Source organism: Quercus lobata, chromosome 5 (assembly GCF_001633185.2).
Source record: "Quercus lobata isolate SW786 chromosome 5, ValleyOak3.0 Primary Assembly, whole genome shotgun sequence".
Classification (NCBI taxonomy): domain Eukaryota; kingdom Viridiplantae; phylum Streptophyta; class Magnoliopsida; order Fagales; family Fagaceae; genus Quercus; species Quercus lobata.
Genome location: NC_044908.1, coordinates 62,962,087 through 62,985,400, shown reverse-complemented (window position 1 = coordinate 62,985,400; position 23,314 = coordinate 62,962,087). Strand labels below are relative to the sequence as shown.

Below are 23,314 nucleotides of genomic sequence, written 5' to 3'. Positions count from 1 at the left end.
TAAACGTTAGTAAAGCCCACATTGAATAACGTTGAGAAGAATAAGTAGTTAATATAATATAATTGAGCACATACCTATTGTTTTTATGCCTTTTGGGTTAAAATTTGTCTCTATATATTATATTAACTAATTAAAGATACTCCCAAGGTGTTTATCTCCTCAACAATTGAGTGGGTAAATAAGAAATTGCCTACCACAACTAATAACAGCTATAGCTATTACAAATAAGTGATAAGAGCATGATAGGAAAGGTCATCCCTTACTCCATCTTTTAAATTTTGAGAAATAGAAGAAATCTTGAAAACAAAGGTCGGTCCTCCCAAGGTTGTTAAAATTGGGATCCTACCTAGGATTGTGAGAGGTAGGTGAGATCGTGGATCGTAAGATCCTACATTTTTTTAGAAAAAAAATGCAAAAAACATGCACATTGTAGTGACTTTTTTTTTTTTTTTTTTAGAGTTTCAACCTATGATGTGCACTCCTGATGATAGCTCTTTATCATCAAACTAAGATACCAATTGGTTTTTGGTGTAAGTGGGGATTGAATTCTAGATTTCTTATTCAATCATTAGAGATTTTACCAGTTGAGTTAATTGGAACTCACTCACATTGTAGTGACTTTGTATGTTAAATAATCACATAAATCATGCATTCATAAAAAAAGAAAAAAAGAAAAGAAAAAAGATTTGCATTAATATGAGATAATTTGTATATCATATATTATTATGCTTATACTAACGAAATAAATATATTTAAATTTAAGCACAATTTATCCTAAAAATTCAATAAATATTTATTAGGAACCAAGTACAACAAGTTATTATCAAACCGGACCATCAATTTCAATTTGCTTAAAAATTAAAAAACCAGAAAACTTCAGTTATAAAAATACCAACCGGACCATCAATGGCATTAGAAGGAAAAAAAAAAGGTTAAGTTTTATTTGAAATTCAAAATACTAGGAAAGGTTACATAGTCAAATTTACTAATACCCTAGCATCATCATTTCAAGGGGGAAAAAAACTAACTATTAAAATTTAAAACCCAAAATGTGGCACTCCAAGCTAGGGATGGAAATGGGGTGGGGCGGGTATGAAGGATGGAGTCTTTGCCCTCGCTCTGCATGATTTTGTCTTTGCCCCATCTCTGCCCCACCCCGCATGACGGGAAAAATTTTCTTGCCTCATCCCTGCCCCTTGAGGCCCTACAAAGCCTCGTCCTATCCTGTAAAACTCTACTTCTTGTTAATTTGCCCACAACTATTACAATTGTTTCTAATAAAACTTGTTTCGTTAGTAAAAATATACTTGAAATTACAAATAAATTTATCCCATCAAATCAAACTAATTTTTAGCAAAAATTGAATAATATTATTAAAGTGGTTAACAAGACAATATCACAACAAAAACAAAAATCTCATAATATAATAATCAATGATTCAATAGTATATAAATTTGTTTATAATAAAGACAAAAGAAAATGTTAAAATTGGTACCTTATTTCCAACTTTTCTAGAGAAAAAAAAAAAAAAAAAAAAAAGAGGTTGAAAGCCTTACTAAGTAGAATAAAATAAGTTGATGATATGTTTGTTTAAATAATAGGGTTTTAAGGTATGAAAAATTTACAATTTAACATTTATCAATGCGGGGTGGGGGGTGGGGGGGGCAGGGTGGGGCGGGTTGGGTCTAAAAAGTCTAAACCCATCGCCACCCTGCCCCGTGGTGCAGGGCTAAAATCTTGCCCTATTCCCGTCCCACCACCTTTGTGGAGTGAGGCAAAATTGCCATTCCTACTCCAAGCTCCATCTTAAACCCCAATTCCCCATATTTCCTGAGTAATTCCTAGGTACTCCCGGGACACAGAGAATGATACTTCCTTATCTCACATTTATAATGGGGTATATTTATTAAATTCATGGTAGTGTTTACCACGAATGTGAGAGGAAGGAACACAATTTCTTCGTACTCTGGGATTACCTAAGAATTTTTCCCTTCCTCCACTTTCTAATTTCTTCTTTTATCTTTCTCCTCATTTACTTGAACTCTCTCTCTCTCTCTTTTGTAATTCCTTTTCTCCTCTATTTCAACTCAAAGTCTTCATTGCAAATCTATGAACTATGAAGCATTAATGGCTATGTAGAATAAAGATCTATGCTACCTCTTTCACTTTTTGATCTTCAGCCCTCTATCTCACAAATGTGTGAGTTTGTTTTGGGTAGATTTTGTAAAAACTCTCTCTCTTTCTTCTCATAAACCTTAGAACAACAAAATGGGGCCTATTGGGACGTTGTTTTTCATTTGAGCTTCTATTAGGCTTAAGAAAAATGCCAGAAACTAGGATCGTGTGGGATCGTTAGGATCGTACAATACTAATGATCTTGAACGATCCTCCCACCAATCCTTGAATGTGAACAATCCTTGAATGATCTAGATCGTTTTGGGCATGTGAGATTGTAGGATCATGTGATCTAAATTGTGATTTTGACAACCATGGTCCCCCACCCAAAAAAAAAGAAAAAAAGTAAGACAATGAAACTTGGAGAATAGAACCATCCAATGACAATTTGAAAACTTTGAAATTGTGAGAATATAGCTGTTAAGAATATTGTGCTAGGTTGAATCCAAAAATGAGTATGCCCACCTCAAAACTCAATAACCTACTATCTTAAAACTTTAAATTCAATGGGAAAATTATGAGAAAGAAGAAATATTGAAAACAAAAGTTTTTAATTTTTTTTTAAAAAAATTTTCCTTATACTTAGGCTATAAGAATGAAAGACAGTGAATCTTGGAGAATAGAACCATCCAATGACAGCTTGAAAACTTTGAAATTGTGAGAATATAGCTGTTAAAAATATTGTGCTAGGTTGAATCCAAAATGAGTATGCCCAAAGTGAGCTCAATCCAATTCATAATGAGGAGTTGTGACTCTTCATGCATTGGTTTAATTCTCGGCGAATTGGCGTGACTCTTGGTAAAGGATTATAACCTTTGGCAAAAGTTGCAACTGCTTGACGACCCCAAAATTTCATGATGAGGTGCTATGTGTCTACAAATAGGAATATAGGATACTACACTTTGTTGTTAGACAATCATTTTGAGTGGCGTTCAGAACAACACACAAGGAAATCTCTCTCTCTCTGAGTGCATTAAGTTGTGGATATTGTGTGTTTTGTTTTTGAATAAAATACCACCGTGTGATTCTCACATTAATATTTTGTTCATGAGAGGTAGTAAAATACAACGTTGAACACTTACAAATATCCTATTTATTTGTGAGCTTGATTAACGAAGGCATGTGAATAAAGAATCTCTATGTGTGTATCTGGGTGGTCGGCTTATTAGTTTGGAGCATGACATAAATTCAGAGGTTTTAGGTTTAATTCACCACACTATTAGTGTCTGTTTAGCTAGTTTATTTTTTGTCAGCTTATTTTACTATTCAGCTTATTTTTATTACTATTCATGGGTCCTATTACACTTTTTGGTACTATTCATGGGTCCCACTATATTATTTCAACTAACATTTACCTTTATCTATAGTACTTTCGCAAAATTTTTTCAATTTCAGCAAAATAAGCGAATCCCAAACAGACTCTTAGTTTATGTGGTTTCTTGAATGTCTCATAAGAGTAGGAAGTAAAATAGTCTGAACAACTGAGAATATATACATAAAATAAAGAATTATTGCTTTCTACGTTCTTCATTTCCCTTTTCTTGTATGTATATCTCTTAATGGTTTTTCTTTTTTGTTTTTGTTTTTGTTTTTGTTTTTTTTTAAGTTAAAAAAATGACAAGGAATCATGCTTGAATTAGCACCGTTTTTGTGGCATATACCCATTTGATGAAATTATCCTCGGAAACATGCCTTTAAAATTTGATGGCCATTGGTGGTGTGGGTTGAGAGATAAGTCGAACTCTAGTTTTTCAACTTAAAACTTTGTGCCGCATTTTCATGAAATAAATTGGTTAATTGTAGAAACAGAAAATTGCATAGCTGCCATTTACATCCCATAAGCTTTCCAACAACAAATGATTTTCTTATTTTGGGTAAAAATTGAAAGAAATATGAGATGTCAAATAGACATAACCATACCATATATACAAATAACCAAACTGATCATGGTTAGACATGGCATGCAAATCACATATATAGTCCCATGAGTGTGGATATTTTCAAAATATATATTAAATGCCTGATTGCAAGCCAGATGATATATGTATAGGTAATTAATAGATGGACAAAGTTTAACTACAAAATTGGTTGTAGTTTTAGGCTACAAACTCACTCAATAAAATAAATATTAGTGCATATTTTGAAAATCTAACCGTTGAATTACATATTCTTTACGCTCTTAATACACGTCAATTTTTGTGTCAATTGGATATTTTTTTACGACCAAACCTTTTGAAGTCAAATTGATTCTCTCATTAAACAAAAATAATAGAAAATTAAATATTATAAACTAATCAAATATTCAAATATTAAAGCATTCAATTCAAAAGTTCCAAAATTTTAAGTTAATGAAATGCGGGGTTTACACGGTTGCACTGAGTATATGATAAAAATAGAGGCAATAAAGGAAGCAACTGACTTAGAGGCCTGGTTGATGAGTTTGTTTGAAGCAAGACAACATGGTGTTGCATTGTGATAGTTAGTGTGCAATTCATATCATGCAAGAACAAAGAATTTTAATACGTGAAATCACAAATTTACAGAATGGTTTTCTTTGGGAAATGATTTTTTTTTTACACAATAATGACTATTTCTTTTGTAGATCTACAAAATGAGAATGCCTTTAACAGAGGCAATGGAGAAATTTTGTATGTGAGGTTTGACCAAATTCAAAGCTAATATGAAGATTTGAAGTTACTTGTGGCTTGAATTTTAAGAATAAAGCTGAACGGATATCTATTAAGGTTTGGAATTTTGGATATTTCTAACTAAAAAGTTTAATCTTATTCATATGATTTACTTTTTCATATTATTTAGAAATTGTCTTAAAAACACAATTTCAATTCTACTTATCAGTTTGGATATAAGACATTCAAGCCTTTAAGGTTTAGATATTTTTAAGACAAAAATTCATTAGAATTCATGCTATATAGAAAACATATCTTATAAACACTTTTTCAGTTCTATATATCAGCTTGGATATCAAACATCCAAATCCTAAATCTTTAAGGTAAAAATTCAGTAAAATTCTTGTTATACAAAAATTGTGTCTTAAAAACACTATTTTTGTTCTGCATATTAGTTTGGATATTAGATATCTAAAATTTGAAGGTTTGGATATTTCTAACGCAAAAATTTAATATAATTCATGTTATACAGTAATTGTGTTTTAAATGTTTAAATGTCTGATATCCAAATTGACAAGTATAACTGAAATTGTGTTTGGAAGACACGATTTTTAAATAACATGAATAAGATTGAATTTTTGCTTGTGAATGTTTGATATCCAAATTCATATGTGAACTGAAATTGTGTTTCTTTAAGACAAAATTTCAGTATAAAATAAATACTATTTGAATTTTTGCCTTAGAGACATCCAAACCTTAATTATTTTATTAAAATATTTCTTTAATTTAGCTCTTGTTTTTTTAGTTCTTTCTTTTTTTAAATTTATTTATTTATTTTAAAACTAATCCTTGCTTCACACTGGTTTAAAATCAAACTTCACCATAACAAACCGTAGGCCACCTGGTTTGCAATGGTAAAGAAAAAGGGGGAGAAGAAAATAAAATGGGGGCAAGGAGAGGGATGAGAAGACTGATTTTAAATTAGTATGTAACTCTCAAATGACTTTCGCTAAATTTATGAGCCCTCAAACAGAAAGCAAGAATTTGTAAAAATGAAGAATCATAGAGCTATGCGAACTAACACCTGAAGGATGAGATTATGGGTTCAAGATACTAGTATGCATGTAGATGTTACCCCATAAAAGCTATTGTTCACTAATACATGAACATTATTATACATTTTAAGGTAGGTCAAACTCATCAATTATATTTACTAGTGAAACTATACCAAATATTTAAATTGAACAACAATGCTTGCTTCTCAAGGTAACAGGCACTCTTTCATTGGCTGCTTAACATTGTTACAAACCTCAAGGTTATTTTTCCCAGTAACAGCATTTATTACTTTTACATGTAGATCTGTCACATGTATTGTAAGCTTATAATCATGTTTGCTTCTCAATGGAAATGTTTTACTGAATCATTTTTTTAAAAAACAAAAAAACAAAAAAAAGTATTACTGGCAACTGAACCCTGTTAATTTGCAACTGAAACTAAAGCATAACACACCATTAGTTACATAACACAATATCCACAATCATTTACGGCCAGTAAATACAGCATCAACAAACATGCATGTACAGTTCAGAATGAGTTGTACACCCACAGCCAAACTTGATAACTAGAACATTGATTTCAACTGTGCATCACAAAGGCTGCGCAGGCAACGTGCAAAAGTTCCCTGGGTCTTTTAAGAGCAACAAGATGTACTTGCAACCCTTTCTGCAGGTCTATCCATAAGAACCATTCCTGATGAGTTCTGTGCCGGCTGCACTCGAGGTAGCCTTTTAGCTGTACAGAAAAATGAAATAATCAACTATAGTTTCACAGAGAAATTACACGTACAAACACTCAGCACTAGCAATTTTGTTTCGGTAGGTGTGAAAGATGTAGTTGGCTTTGGAAAACACCCTAAATGATTATGTTGGTCATTCATAAGTTTTCAGCATTATTCTCACATTAACAGGTCAACAATTTGAAGAAACTTTCTTCAGAATAACTTTAGCAAATGCATCCAGTAAAGTCTAAATACAGAAACAGGTCTCACAAAATTAGAGACAAAATACAAGATTTATTGTTGCCTGAGTACAATTTAAACTAGTTTTTGATTCAAGACCTTTAAATATTCTTCTGATTTCCCAATCTAAATGACCAACTTAATACTTTTATATTAAATTTCAGTTTCAAACTTGTGTTTCAACTGGCAAGGCACCTTTAAGTAATATTCCCTAGAAGTATACCTATCTCATAGAAGACGTCATTGACATTGGCTGCAGTTTTTGCAGAGGTTTCCATGAAGAAAAGGCCATGCTCCTGAGCATATGCTTGTGCTTCCTGTAACAAAAGTGACAATCACATAAGCAACACACAAACCCTTGAACATACAACATGCAGACAGAAGTTAGGACAAACTAAAATAATTTGTAAACAAGAGCCAGGTTCCAGCCTGAGATCTAGAGTAGAATTACTAAATGTAACTCACTTCAATAATGTATGATATAGAACTCCAAGGAGGTGACTACATTACAAATCAGCCCTCAGAAGATGTATGGTTTAGATATAACACATCCATTTTCATTATATGTTTACCTTTAATTTTTTTTTCTTTTTTCTTTCCCACATGGAGCATGTTTAGCCACTTAACAGGTATGATCAGAACATGGGAATATCAGCTATGTGTAACATCCAAACAAATTGACATTCTCGATTGCATTAAATGCAATCTTAATTGAGTTTAAAGGTGTATCCGATATTTTTCATAAATAATTTGGGGGTTTCGGTGATGAGATGGTAGAGATAGAATAAAACAAAAGGAAGACAGTCTTAATTGAGTTTAAAGGCATATCCAATATTTTTCATTAATAATTTGGGGGTTTGGGGGATGGGACGAAGAAAAAAGATTAAAACAAAGTTTTGGCATATGCACTGTTTTGAGAGGGCTGGTTCAACATTAAATTTTGGATGCCAAACAAAAGGAAGCAGCAGACACCCACAAAAAGAAAGGAAGCTGAAACCCAGATCTCTATTTTTCTGAGAGGACTGAGAATTGCAAAAAGTAAAGTAAATTAATACAAATTAAAATTTTTTCCAACACACACGTGAGATAAGCAAACAAGACAGTTCTGGAAAGCAACCTAAATGATCCAACCCCCCATCCCTTGCCCCAAAAAAAAGATGGCAAAATACAGTCACACAAAGATAGAAAGACAAAAGGAGAAAACTGAAGCTGCTAGAGGAACGCATGGCTGTGGGATGTGGAAGAACATTAGGAAGGGGGCTGAGAGTTTCTTTGGTCATGTGTTGTATGCGATAGGAGAGGGTTTTGGTATTCGGTTCTGGCATGACCCTTGGAGTATTCCTACTTCTTTGAAAGAATTATATCCGGAAATGTTTGCTTGTGCTGTGGATAAAGAAGCTAGGATTTCTGATATGGTTGTTATTGCACCTGATGGGGGTGATATAAGCTGGAACTTACTCTTTCGCTGTGAGTTTCAGGATTGGGAGATGGCAAGGTTTTATGCTTTCTTTGTGCATATCTCATCCAAAATACCTAAGGGGGGTTGATGCCACCATGGTTTGGCAATTGAATTGTAGTGGTGTCTTTGATGTGCGTTCTTTTTATAATTCATTATTGGAAGCTCCGTTGGTTTTTTTTTTTTTTTTACCTTGGTAGTGCATTTGGAGTGTTAAGAATAGAAGGGTGTCTTTTTTCTTATGGACAACGGCTAGGGGTGGGATTCTCACAATAGATAACCTTGTTAAGAAGAACTTCCCTCTTGTTAATTGGTGTTGCTTATGTCGGTGTGATGAGGAAACCGTGGATCATTTATTGCTCCATTGCAAGTTTGTCCATACCTTGTGGAGTGAAGTCCTCTCCTTCTTTGGGGTTCAGTTGGTAATGCTGAAGACAGTAGTCTCTCTCCTTTCTACATGGTGGAATTGGTTGGGGAATCATTCTTCAAATGTTTGGAATATGGTACTGGCGTGTCTTATGTGGTTAACCTAGAAGGAACGTAATGCCCGAACATTTGAGGACATTAATAGAACTGTGGACCTGTTGAAGTCTTTGCTAACTAGGAATTTATTTGAGTGGTCTCGTATTTGGAGTTTTACACATTGTACTTCTTTGTCTGATTTCCTTAATTCTATTAGCTTTCCCATTGATTTGTTTGTATCCATTTTTTTGCTGTGAGTTTACTATTGTGAACTCATTGTACTTTTCTTTTCAATAAAGATTTTATTACCTATAAAAAAAAAAACATATATATATATATATATTAGAAGAGAGTGGAAGGTCATGACTTTAGTTCACAAGTAATGTTCTTTGGTTTCTCACTCCATCTTTTTCCACTATGCTAGAAATCAAATCTCTCATAGTCTGACAGTAATCTTAATACCGTCAGTCTGATCCACCATTTTCCTCTTATTTCTGTTAACTTTTCGTTCAGAGCAGAGGATTGGAGTGAGACTTGCAAAAAGTGGCAAAAAAAGTTACTTTAAGCAAAAATTCCCAACATGCATGTCAACTGTCATCTTGTGGAATAGTGAAGCAAATCATTTGTCATATTCTCTACAAAGACAACTCTCAAAATCACAAAATACTCAGACATCTAAGCATATATTTTAAACTCTGCAAAATCTAAAAGACTCTTTAAATTTTTTTGGAATTTCGTGATCTCGTGAATCTGTTATAGTCATCTCAAATTCAATGATTTACAACAGGGGAAATTGAGGCTAATTAAAGACTAAGAAGCACATTACTAAAAGCAAAACTAATGTACTTGCCTCTGCTTCCACCTTTTTCGCATCTAGCAAATCTGCTTTGTTGCCAGCCAGTGCCATGACCATATTTGGATTTCCTTGTGTCCACAAAAAGTAAAATAAAATTATTTAATAATTCTGGAAGAAATAGAGTCACAAAAACCATTTAGTAATATGAGTTATATCTTCCATTGCAGTCAATACAAGTTTGTGTTCAATCAATGAATGGCATAACAAAATCATAAGAAATAGAGTCACATAAAATCATGTTTGTCTACAGACAACATAGGATGTAAAACACTACCCTGTGCTTGAAGTTCTTGGACCCATTTTTTCGCTCGCTCAAATGAGGCCTACAAAAGAAGAAACCAATGTTGGAACTTGGCTTAAATTGAATTACAATAAACAAGGCTACAGTCAACATCTTTTTTTTGGTGATATAAGAGGCTACAGTCTGCATCATTAACATAATTATGCACACATAATTTTCCAACTTCTATAACCATCCAAGAAGCTAACAAATTTCAGGTGTAAATATAAGCAATAGATAATGTCATACAAGGAGAAAAATAATATAAAAAATATGAAAGCACACAATAATAAACAGAGAAATATATAAATTTTTGACATGCTGCATACAGATCTCCAGCTAAGCAAGCCTAAACAATTTCATTTAGACAAGTCAACTGGGAGGGGGGTTTTGTGACAGTGACACAGCGTACACACTGGGCTAGGGAAAATGTCAAGAAAATCCTGATGCAACTAGCAAAGAGTATGAGGAGAAACAAGGTTGAATACCAAGATATTCAAAAATTGTGATCTAGTTTTGAAGTGAGGCCTTCTCAGTTCTCATCACCTTTCATAGGCTACTTTAGTTCATATTGAATGTTAGAAATTTGGAGAGAAGCTTTAGAATCTACAGGTTTTCAACCATGTAGGACTACAACTAAGAATATAGAAGGTATATTAACAAAACTAGATGAGTGAGTGCTTTCACTGATTAATAATTCATAAGGATGAATAGAATGAAAATGAAGTGAATTGTAGTACCAGAGCAGGGTGGATGAGGTGGAGAAGCACATGAGGAGTATTGTGTGATTGTAGAAACCTATTAAGTTAAATGAAAACTTTTATAAAACTGTTATAAAAACAGCTATGCTTTAATGATCCTGAATATTGGGCCATTAAGAAGTAACATTTTAAAAAATGAGTGATTATGAAGTGAGAATTTTAAGATGGATGACTGGAAATATAAGGAAAGATAGGGTTTGAAATGAAGAAATCTGCCTAAAGATAAAGAGTGGCCCTTATTGATGAAAAAATGAGAGAGTCACTTGAGATGATTTGGTCATGTGCAGAGAAAAGCAATTAAATAAGTAGATTCAAATCAATGGAACAAAAAAAGAGGTAGAAGAAGAGTGAAAGAGTATGATTTAGGATAGGATTGAATGGCAGAAAGAGTACATGTGACAGACCTTGATTAGTTTGTTTGAGAATCTATAGCCAAACCCAAAGTTTTGGAACAAAGACTTGTTGTTTCTGTTTAAGGGTTCAAACATAGCAATTGAAAATTTATGGAAAATATTGTGAAATGACCAAACCACAAGAGGTTCACTTATAAATCCTTACCATATATAACAATGCGTGGTCAACAATCTATTGAATTTCTTGTCTTCTATACATACCCTACTTCCCATATGTACATATAGTTGAGAGTTATTTCGCATTTTTACATAACCTTGAACACATAACACATCTGTCTTCTCATTGTAATTCATTACAATTACATAACTCTTTTTTTATTGGTACGGTACACATGCACTAGTGGGTCTTGAACTCACAACATCAACCTCTGCCTTACACTTACAAGGGATTGAGCTAGAAAGCATTGGCCAGTACAATTACAGAATAATTATCACAACAAAAGACAATTGCAGCAGCATTACAAATTTTTTACAACCAAAAGGAAAGGTGCCATCCACATTGTCATAATTAACTTACTTGGTTTGTAATATCATACACAATTATTGCAGCAGCAGCTCCTCGGTAGTACATAGGAGCTAAGCTATGATATCTCTCTTGACCTGCTGTATCCCAAATCTCAAATTTTACAGTTGCATCATTTACAGCCAATGTTTGTGAGAAAAAGGCAGCACCTATGGTTGATTCCTAAAAACAGTAAATGAAAAAGTGTCAACCACCAGGATAAAAAAAAAAAAAAAAATTCAATAGAAAATGTTATAAACCCCAAAATTTTGATAGCATCCAACCTGAAATTCAATAAATTGCCCTTTAACAAAGCGCAACACTAAACTAGACTTTCCAGCTCCAACATCACCAAGAAGCACCTGAAGCAAACACCAAAATTACCCTTATGCAACTCAGTATCATCTCAAAGAAATTGCAAAAGAAAGAAATGAAAAATCTTAACAATTTTATTCATAACTATAACCCCATCTTCATATGAGAACATACCTATACAACAAAGAAAAAAAAAAAGCTTTGCATTTCAACAAACTTCTTGACTTAAAGATTCTAAATTTCATATATTCTAGTGCACTAACAAACCGACAAGCCAATGAGCACTACTTTAAATGTCACTTCCACATCTCACAATAATAGGATGGAGGATAAGATCATGGCTCAAGATCCACAAGGTGTGTATAGCTTACCAATCAAAGAAAAAGGTGTCCTAATATACATTACACCCTATGTTAATTGCCCTAATCAAAAAATTCCATACATATTGAAAAATGACCTTGCTGTTCATCGAAACAAAGTGGACCAATCGTGCAACTCATGTCATACAACTCATGCTTGACAATATCACACCAAAACAAGAGTTATTAACAATTCAAACAAAAAGAAGAAAACTTTTCGGTACAAATTTTGAAGTTATAATTGATAACAAAATCAAACCAAACATCAGCATTTGCATGTAAAAAGAGACAAGCATCATAAGATTCTACAGAACTAATCACAATTTGTTCAAAGAATATACCAAATAAAGAAAAAAAGCTTCATACCCCTCAACTGGGGGTTTGAATGAAAAGCATTAGCAAATCCAAGAACTGAAAAAAATAACAAGATTGCACCAAAAATTAAGCTCAACACAGACAAAATCCTTCAGAGCTAAGACTCACATCAGAATTTGCAATTGCACAGCACAACCCAATCAAAATCCTCGAGAATCAAAGCAAACCAACATCAAAAAAATTGCATCAAAATTGCGAACAGCCCAAAATAAAATCATTGACCTATATTAGAAATTGCATCAAGATTATCAAACAACCAAGCAAAAAATGAAAATTCTTGAAAAATAAGCAAAACCCACATCAGAATTTGCATAAAAAAAATCATCCAGAAGCGAAAATTCTTCAAAATCAAATCAAACCCACATCAGAATTTGCACAGTCAAACTGATCTTAAATTAAAGAAGAAAAAAAATCTCACCAACTTAGCGTTGATATTCTTGTTGCCGGTGGTAGCCATCACAGTGATCGATTGATGGATCAAGATCAACAATTTATAAGAGAAGAAAAATCGTAATTCGACAAAAGAAAAAGAAGAAAATGAAGGAGGGGTTTGACAGAATTATCAAGAAAATGGAGTAGCCCGTCTCTTTCTCTGTCTCTCTGTTTCTACGAAAGACTCAACGCAACGCAAAAGTTAAGTACACGAAAGCGATTGAATTTTTTGTGTGTATTAAATTAAATTACTTAATTCCGACGTGTTTAGCAAAAAAAAATTCCGACATCTTGCACGTGGCAATCATGTCTAAGACTCAAAATGTCAAAAAAAAAAAAAAAATGAAAACTTTATTATAAGATTGTACCTTAAAATTTTACCTGAAATGTAATTCAGGCTGTGTTTGTTTTGGCTTCAAATTACTTCCGAAAATACTTTTCTGTAAATGCGGGTGTTTGGGTGTGCAAGGAAAATTGGGTCAAACGGAAAATTATTTCTGTTGACCGTAAAATATGCCTTCTGACCCTGTAAAACCATTTCTGTTTGTATTTTACCTTCAAATCAATTCTGCCCCAGGAAAACAAAAGAGAGAGAGAAACAACAAGGAAGAGAGATCGCACATCAGCACCGGCGAGCTTGCGCCACCTGAAGCACCACGGAGATCGCACACCAGCACTAGCTCGTCGCACCCTAGCACCGGCGAGATCGCACACCAGCACTGGCTCGTCGCACCCTAGCACCGGCGAGATCGCACACCACCATGAGCTCCGATCCACATCCAAGCTACCCAGAGAAACATAACCTAATCCCCATTTCGGCAAACCCATACCTACCTTGCCCGATCCACACCCACTCGATCTCGCGTCGCCTGAAGCACCACCGAGATCGTACCCCAGCACCGGCGAGATCGCACCCATGACCCACCCATGCCCGATCTCTCTCTTTCTCGATCTACCTCTCCCTTTCCCTCACTTGTCGATCACTCTCTCTTCCTCCTTTTCTCCGTTTGATCGAGTTTTTGAATTGTGGAAATGTTTTGTTCTGATTTTTGTTTGGTTTTGTTTTGATTTTTGTTTGTTTTAAGTTTATATATTGAAATTTTCTATTATAAAAATTGTTTGGTAACTGAGTAAATGGGTGAGAAAATGTGAGAAACAGCAGGAAAATAGTTGTGCGCGTCGAAAATGAGACTGTTGGGCTTAACCTCACTTGAGCTCACAACTTATTTATAAGGTGGGCTTTAGGATTTCCTACTTTGGGTAATTCTTGGCACAGAGACTCAGAGTAATATCCTCTCTCCCTTCCTAAATGACTGTTTTTTCTCCCTTTTTTCTGAACCCCCATTTCTTCCCAGCTTCTCCTATTTATAGCTCTGAGTTAGTGGGGAGATCATGATTACTGCCATTGTTAGTGTAATTGAAGGTCCAATATTATCTGTTGTAAGTGGATGTTTAGGTGAGAGTGGAATGCAGTGATTATGGCTTTGGAACTTGGTTCCAACTCAGGTTAATATGCTCGGTAGTGATGTTTCCTGAACTGCTGAGCATCCTATGGTACGTCTGGACAAAGTTTCATTGATTGTTCGGGAAATTTACACTGAGCATCGGTTAGGAGTCGAGGCTCAAAACTCGTAGTTCGTGAAGGTAGTTTCAAGCAGAATTTAAAGTGATGGGGTCGTGCCATTGGGCTTGAGCCCAGGGCCCATTTGGTTCTCGGGACCTCAGTACCGTTCATTAGCCCCCCCTTGATTCATATCCGGCTGCCAGGAAGAATCAAGGAACCGACCAAGCCTTTTGGTTTTGAAAGCCCTACGACTAGGGACTCATGCGATTATGGCTTCTCATTAATGTTCTTCTCAAAAGACGCGCTATTCTGGGGCGCCAGGTTCAGTTGTCATTATTGCCTGACGGTTCGTGAACCGAAGCGGCGTGCATGTCAGTTATCTTTGGCATTCGCAGGGTCTTTCGTGAATCGTGCCTATTTATTGCTGATTAAACGTTCTCATGCCCTCTTCTGCTCCTATAAATAGCTCTCTTTAGAACATTCTTTCACTTTTTCACCTCTGATTTCTTGAGCATACTCTCTGCCGATCACTTCTTTGTGCGCTTACTCACCAGCCCAGAGTTCCTTTCTCCCTTAGAACCTAAAGTAAGTTCTCTTCCCTTTCCTATTCCTTCAACTTCTTTCTACGAGTTCCATTTCACAATATTAAGTTTCAAAAATGGGTTACTCTTACCTCCTGGAGGCCCCGGCGGCTTTGGCCACCTTTAGGCAGAAGTTTAATGTTCCCGATGACGTGGAAGTGGCTTATTGCCACGAGAGCGAAATCGCTCTCCACCGAGGGCGTGGTACAACTTTTTTTCCTTTAATGGCAATTCTAGATTGTGGGGTTAGGTTCCCCGTGGATCCTCTTTTGATTAACACACTTAGGTACTACAGGCTGTGTCCCGACCAGCTTCCCCGAACTTTTATCGGGTAGTTAGCTGCGTTAGTAGGTTGAACCACACCTTTGATTTACAGTTAGATTACCATGACATTAACCACATGTAGTCTTTGTGGGAACAAAGCTTCCAACTATTACCTAAAAACTAGAGATAATCGGGTACGGCTGATATCATGCCTACCTGATTCGAATAGGAACTCGGCCGGGAAGTTTGTCCAGGTGCGCGGCAACTGGTTTGCCGGGGAGGTCCCCTGCCATCTTTCACAGCATGAAGTAGGTTTGTACCAATCTCTGACTTAACTGTTTCCCCCCCCCCTCTTTTATTTTCGCTTTACCGAAGTAGCTTTTCATTACTGGCTGTTGATATAGCATTTTGTTCTTTTGCAGACGACAAGGTGTTCGTTCCGGACATCAGAACAGTCCACGTCAAAGACTTAAACTTTATTCTCCGTTCCGAGGTATTCGTGCACTAGGACGGACAGCTCCGAGCCTCGCACCTGATCCTCGGAGTAGAGCCCGTTTATTCCACCTGACAGTCCTTTAAATAGGCGCTGTTAGTTAACAGTCCACTTTTGTCATACATCGACGTTCGGTACTCGAATTTTTTGCCGTCGAAGCTTACGACCGGAGAGGCAAAGGAGTTCGGAAAGTGCTACACTTGCTCGAACGAGCTAGCGCCTTTGCTGGACAAGTCTACGGAGCGCGTGTCTTGGCATTTTCGAGAGTTAGCTCACGAGGCTATTCAAGAAGAAGCCTTTGTTTAAGAGCCCGCTCAGCCCAAGAACCCCGTTGAACTCGAGAACCCAGTTGTGGAGGCCGAGCATCTTGCGCTTCAAGCAACCGACTTGTCGGCTACCGATACTTATCTCGGTGAAGACATGGTGACTAGGAGGGTCATGACCATCGATCGTTTCGTGCCCGGCGCATGGCAGCCCACCCAACCCCCACCTTCTCAGAGTCGAAGCCAGGTGCCTCCCCCTCCACCCTTTTCTCAAGCTGGACGAGCCCGGGAAAGGCAGAGGGTTACCGATCAACCGCCTACGGGTCCGGGAGACGTAGCCATCTAGACTCCTCCCTGGCCAATAGGAGGTATCGTTATTCACGAGCTGCAAACCTAGGTCGGGCCGGGCGTTGCGTCCTCCTCCCAAGCCACACCAGCGTGGAAGCCTAAGTTTTTGCTGGACGGCAAGCCTCTGCCTTCAACCGCCTGTGTGCGAATGTGGGAGAAAGGTAAGGGGGGTCGTATTGCTCAGACCCTGGCCGAGGGTCTTCTTCTTCCCGACGACGTGCATGCTTTTGAGGACGGGTCGGAGGAGTCCGTGGGGCGCCGGTTAGAGTGGCATACTATTGCGGTAACTCTTTGTTTGTCTATTACTTACCATTCCTTTCTTTTAATTTCCGTACTAATTTTTGTGTTTGTCAGGTTGCTTAATTGGCTCACATCCTGACTAGCCGCGCAAAGGATCTTGCCGAGGAGGTCAATCGTGAGAGGGGGGCACAAGAGTCAGTTGCCAAAACGACGAAGGAAAAACTGAAGGCAGCTGATTCTGCCGAGAAGAAGGCTGCTGCCGCGGAGAAGAATAGAGCGTTGGCGGAGAAGAGGTGCTCGAAGCTCTTGGCTAAGCAGAACGAAACAGACGTAAAGCTAGCTGAAGCGATTAGCCTAAACACCTCCCAAGCCGAGGAACTCACCGACCTGAGGACAGCTTTGGAGGCCTGTGAGCAAAAATGGTATAACGAAGGGTTTGCCGATGCCGAGAAATCTGGAGAACCGGTGGTGGCCCAAGCTCGAAGGTTGGGTTTTGAGGTTGGGTGGTTTGTCGCCCTGCAAGCTCTGGGCGTTCCTGAGGATTCCCCCCTAAGAGACCTTGGCCAGATTCCCTTTCCGAGCCCCGTTACTGCCGTGTAGGCGCCGACAGTGCACGCTGAGGAGGAAGAAACAGCAAGCATGAGGGAGCTGGTGGAACAGATTAATGCTCATGCAGAGCCAGATAAGATGGAAGCCACCAGCATCCCAACTGTACAAGACCTGCTCGGTGAGGACCTACATTTTCCCGTGACCGACCAGCGGCAGCCTGAAGCGACAGATCCAACTAGGCCCTCCACCTGATTAAGTTACTTGCCGTCCAGCTCTTTTCATGCTTTTACTTCTTTTTACAACATTTTATTTATTTATTTTATTATTGGTATATTTGCCTATGTCACCAAGTTGTGGTGACTAAACAATTTCCTTATTTCGTGGGGATGACCCGTAAACGGTTGCCGAGTTTTGGCGATGAGACATTAATTCTGCCTTTAACTTTTTGAATGACGTTCTGTTCATTGTGTGTTTACTTGGATTATGTCTGCGAACGCTTCACTTTGACCCTCTGTGCCGCCTTTCTTTATCTATTTTTGTGGTTATTTATTCTGTAGCAAGCTGGGCCGTGAGCTGCCTACACGGTGGGTTAAATCATGCCCTAATATATCGTGTTCATACAACGGGTGTTAGTTTCCGTGACTGTAAATGGCGTGATGCCTCAAAACCTGGTGCACAGTTCTCCTTTGCTCAACGATTTTGGATGATCCGAGAATGAAATTGCAATCCTTAGTGTTTGTAAAGGTGTTAAGGTTTCTGCTTGCTCGGCGATTTGGATCGAACCGAGGATGAGGCTTCTGTCCTTAGAGTTTTTTTTTTTTTTTTGCTAATGATAAGATTTCCACCTGCTCGGCGATTTTGATCAAACTGAGAATGAGGCTTCTGTCCTTAGAATTTTTTTTTTTTTTTTGGTAGTGATAAGGTTTTCACCTGCTCGGAGATTTTGATCGAATCGAGGATGAGGTTTCTGTCCTTAGGTTTTTTTTTTTTTTTTTTTTTTTTTTTTTTTTTTTTTTTTTTTTTTTTTTTTTTTTTTTTGTTCTTAGAGTTTTTTTTTTTTTTTTTTTTTTTACAAAACATGCAATTTTCTTAAAGTGCAATGACGGAATCGAAAACAGCTTAGACAAGTAACTTCATCATTAACTTGATTTTAGCAAAGTACAAGGTTTCGACTTACATTTTAGTGTATGGATGGTCACGGATGAAACTTCTTTAGGTTGTGGACATTCCATGGCCGGGGGAGCGGCCTCTCGTCAAGGTCTTCCAGGTAGTAAGCCCCCGCGCCTGCAATGGCGGTAACTCTGTATGGTCCCTCCCACGTTTGAGCAAGTTTCCCTGCAGCTACGTTCCGCATGTTTCCCACGACCTTTCTCAGCACCAATTCCCCGGCGCTGAATTCCCTACCCTTTATATCTTGGTTGTATCTTTGGACAAGTCTCTGCTGATACTCCGCGAGTCGTATGGTTGCTGCCTCCCGGCATTCTTCTAACCAGGCCAAGGCCTCGGCTTCCGCCCACTTCGTGAAATAATCAACTGCCACCAATACAAACCGGTGGTTACCTATTGCTCGGGGAAAAGGGCCGAGGATGTCCAGCCCCCATTGTGCAAACGGCCATGGGCTGCTGACGGGGTTTAGACGACCTGCTGGCTGGTGGATCAGAGGGGCGTGTTTTTGGCATTATTCACACCTCCGAACATATTCCGCGGCATCTTTCTGCATCTGTGGCCACCAAAACCCCTGGGTCATCGCCCTGTGTGCTAAAGACCGCCCCCCAACATGGCCACCACACACTCCGTCATGCAGGTCAGAAGTTCGTTCACTTTCTCAGGATGTAGGCATAAAAGGTAAGGGCCTGCGAAAGACCTCCGGTACAATTTGCGATCTGCCGACAGCCAATACCAGGAAGCCACTCGACGAACCTTTTTAGCCTTCTTTTCATCGTCCGGAACTTTATCCTCGGCTAAGAAATCTATGATAGGGTTCATCCAGCACGGATTGGCCACTGACACCACGGCCACCTCAACCTTGGCCGGGTCATAATCATTTTTCACATCGATACTTGGCTTCCTTATAAGTTCTATTTTGACGGGCCGAGGAATATCCTTGGTTGTAGACGAGGCAAACGTGGCCAGCGAGTCGGCGTGTCTGTTTTGTGCCCGACCTACTTGGGCCACCTTCACTGTCCCAAACTTGCTAATGATTTGCTTAGCTGTGCTTAGATAGGCTTTCATCCGAGAGTCCCGAACTTCAAAACTTCCTAAGATTTGATAAACAACCAGCTGAGAGTCTGAATAAATCTCCAAATCTTTCGCGCCCAGATGCAATACGACCTTTCATTTGGCTAGAAAGGCCTCGTATTCGGCTTCGTTGTTTGAGGCTTTGAATCCTAATCTGAAGGAGTGTTCTAGTCATATGCCCTCCGGGGTGATTATGACAATACCGGCTCCAGCCCCCATAGCATTCGAAGCGCCGTCTACAAACACCTTCCATGGACGACTTTCTGCATTACAGATTATCTTTCCGTCGTTCTTAAGGGTAAATTCTGCAATGAAATCAGCAAGAACCTGTCCCTTCACCGAGCTTCGCGGCCGGTACCTTATGTCGAACGAACCCAACCGAGTTCCCCACTTGGCTATTCGGCCCGTGAAGTCTGATCTTTTTAACAATGACTACAGGGGATACTCGGTGAGGATGAACACAGTATGAGGCTGAAAGTAATGCGGCAACTTCCTCGTGGCGTGCACCAGTGCCAACACTAACTTCTCCAGGGGCAGGTATCTCGTCTCGGCATCTACTAAGATTTTGCTTATGTAATATACTGGCTGCTGCACTCCTTGGTCTCTTAGTAACACAGCACTCACGGCGTGGTTGGACATCGAGAGGTGCATAAACAAATCCTCTCCGGACTCCGGGGCCGTTAACATGGGCGCTTTTGCCAAGTATTCCTTCAGATCTTGAAAAGCCTTGTCACATTCCTCGTCCCACTGAAACCCTTCCACTTCTTTAGAAGTTGATAAAACGGTCTGTAGTGATCAGCAAATTTGGAGATGAATTGGTTTAAGGTGGCTAACATCCCGGTTAGCACTTGTACTTTCTTGGGATTGCTCGGCGGTCTGAGACGATTCACGACCTTTATCTGGTTGGGGTTGGCCTCTATCCCCCGAGTAGAAATCAGATAACCTAAGAACTTGCCAGCCCCCACACTGAAAGTACACTTCTCGGCATTCAGGCGCAACTTATGCTGCTGAAGTATCTCGAATACTCCCCGGAGGTCTTCCGTATGTTGCGACTCCTTTCTGCTCTTTACCACCATGTCGTCAATTTATACGTCCACTGTGCACCTAATTTTCTCTCGGAACATCCTCGTCATCATCTACTGGTACGTGGCTCTGGCGTTCTTCAACCCAAACGGCATGACTTCATAGTGATAGTTTGCACTCGGGGAGATAAATGCTGTCCTTTCTCTGTCCTCGGGCGCCAAGGCGATCTGGTGATACCCCTAGAAAGCATCTAAGAAGCTCATCCTCGGGTGCCTATACGTGGCGTCTACTAATTGATCAATCTTGGGCATTGGGAACGGATCTTTAGGACATGCCTGATTTAAGTCTATGAAATCCACACAAACTCTCCATTTATCGTTCTTTTTCTTTACTACCATCGTATTTGCTAACCATTTCGGGAAGAATACTTCTCTTATCACTCCTGCCTCCTTCAGCCTATGGACTTCCAAGTTTACCACGTCAACATGCTCCTTCGATGCTCTTCTTAGTTTTTGTTTTTTCGGGGGAATGATGGGTCCATGTTAAGCTTGTGGACAATGAACTCGGGATCTACGTCGGGCACTTCATACGGATTCCAGGCAAAAACATCCACATTCTGCAAAAGGAATAACAACATCTCTACCTTTTCTCGGTCATTCATGCTCGTGCCTATCTGGAAATACCTGTCAGTGTCTGGAAAGATTCTAACCTTCAAAACCTCCTCGGTAACGTCCGCCCCCGTTTCCCCTCGGGGCTTCTGTAATTGCTATAAAGTTTCTTTTTCGGTGGCCTCTGCTTGTCCAATCTATTCGCCTTTCCATCTGACCGCGGCGACAAGACACTGCCTAGCCACTCGTTGGTACCCTCGTACCACGGCGACTCCATACTCGGTGGGAAATTTAACTTTCACATGCAGGGTGGACGGAACAGCCTTCATTGCGTGAATCCACGGCCTTCCTAGGATTGCAGTGTACGGTAAGAATGATCGGACTACTATGAAGGTCACCATTACTTCCTTGCCTTCCATGTCCACCGAGAGAGAAATCTGACCTTCGGGGATCACGACTCTTCCGTCAAACGAGACCAGCGGCGTATCATATTTCACCAAGTGCTGGCTCTTCAATCCGAGCCTTTCGAACAAATCTGGGTACATTACGTCAGCTCCGCTTCCCTGGTCTATCATCACTCTTTTCACCAAGAACCCGCTTATCTGAGCTGTTACTACCAACGCATCATCATGAGGTTGGATCGTCCCCTTCAAGTCTTTCTCGCCAAAAGAGATTGTCAACCAACCAACTTTCATCCTTTTCTCGGGTGATTCTCCCTCCGCCCAGGCCACTGTCAGTACTCCCTTAGCTGCGGCCGCATCTCTCGGGGCAGTGTGGATGACTTCGATCACTCCCAGCGGGGGTGGGAGGGGATTCCTTTTTTGCTGAACACCCTAGCAGGCCTCTCAATCTACGGAGTCCACTACGAACTCTTTCAGATACCCTGCTTTTACTAGCTGCCCGAGATGATCTTTTAGTACCTAACACTGCTTGGTGGTGTGCCCTTTATCCCTGTGGTATGTGCAGTACAAGTTTTGATTCTTCCGAGATGGGTCACCCCCCATCTTGTTCGACCACCTGAAGAACAATTCGTTCTTAATTCGATCTAGAATTTTGTGCACAGGCTCTTTGAACGCCACATTAACTCCTTCAATTTGCGCCTCTGGTTCCTGCATCCTGAAATTTTTTTTCGATCTTGCCGGAATAATGCCCTGCCGAGATCTGCCGAGTAACCGAGCTTTCCCCTTATTTTGCAGCCGATCATCTTCCAGGCGCTTATACTCCTCAATGCGCCTCATAAGTTGCCTCATATCCTCGGGAGGTCTTTTCGTCAGCGACGCCCATAGTTCAGAATCCTCGGGGAGCCCCATCCTGAAGGTGCTTGCCGCTATCTTTTTATTTCCTTCACCGATCTCGTTGTATAGTTCCCAATATCGACTGGCGTAACTCCGAAGGGTTTCACCGACCCTCATCTTTATGGAAAGTAGCGCATCCATCGGCTGCGGCACTCAGCTGCATGTCACGAATCTACTGCCAAACTCTTGGATCAGCTCGGTGAAGCTGCGAATGGAACCTTTTCGTAACCCATTGAACCATCTCAGGGCCATGGAGCCGAGACTAGAGGGGAATACCTTACACATCAGCACATCATTGTGTGCATGCAAGGACATCATGTGGATATAATGACTGACATGCTCCACAGGATCCGTCTTCCCATCGTAGGAATTGAATGGTGGTCGTGTAAATCGACTCGGCATAGGGGCCCGTTCAATTTCATCAGAGAATGGTGAGCGGGCAGCCCTTCGTAAGGCTCGGCTCATGGCGTCCATGGCAGCATTGTGGGGTCGCCGTTCCTCTGGTGAATCCGATCCTCGGTCGTCGTATCCGTGTGAACGTGAACTGTTCCGGTGATGACGTGTCTCTCGGGAGTGTGAGTGATTCCTGTGCCGACGTGATTCTCGAAAGGGTGATCGGTTTTGGAATCGTTGGGTACCGGATTGGCTAGAGCCCTCTTCGCCTCGATTTCCCGTGCTATCATCTCTCCTTTGCTAGTGGTTTCGGTCCCTTTCCTGGCGTCGACCCCTTGCTTCCAGCTCTAGATCCATTACCAATCTGCGCAACTGCTCCATCTCTTGGTCCCTATCATCACGCTGCCCGTGTCCCGAGGCACCCG

General features: G+C 39.5%; 2 protein-coding genes across 2 annotated transcripts; both read right to left on the bottom strand.

Annotated features, from left to right (window-relative positions):
- Positions 1-6,162: 6,162 nt before the first annotated feature.
- LOC115992008 (ras-related protein RABF2a) lies at positions 6,163-13,232 on the bottom strand. The gene is made up of 7 exons (XM_031116044.1): positions 13,017-13,232; positions 11,834-11,911; positions 11,565-11,732; positions 9,868-9,916; positions 9,588-9,661; positions 7,043-7,136; positions 6,163-6,593 (listed from the first exon to the last, which is right to left on the bottom strand). Exons 1-7 carry the CDS (start codon positions 13,053-13,055, stop codon positions 6,493-6,495), a joined length of 603 nt encoding a protein of 200 aa, XP_030971904.1. The 5' UTR covers positions 13,056-13,232; the 3' UTR covers positions 6,163-6,492.
- An 8,889-nt stretch (positions 13,233-22,121) lies between these two features.
- On the bottom strand, positions 22,122-22,637 carry LOC115990915. Its single transcript, XM_031114682.1, has one exon. The coding sequence runs from the start codon at positions 22,635-22,637 to the stop codon at positions 22,122-22,124; it is 516 nt and encodes a 171-aa protein (XP_030970542.1).
- Positions 22,638-23,314: the final 677 nt, after the last annotated feature.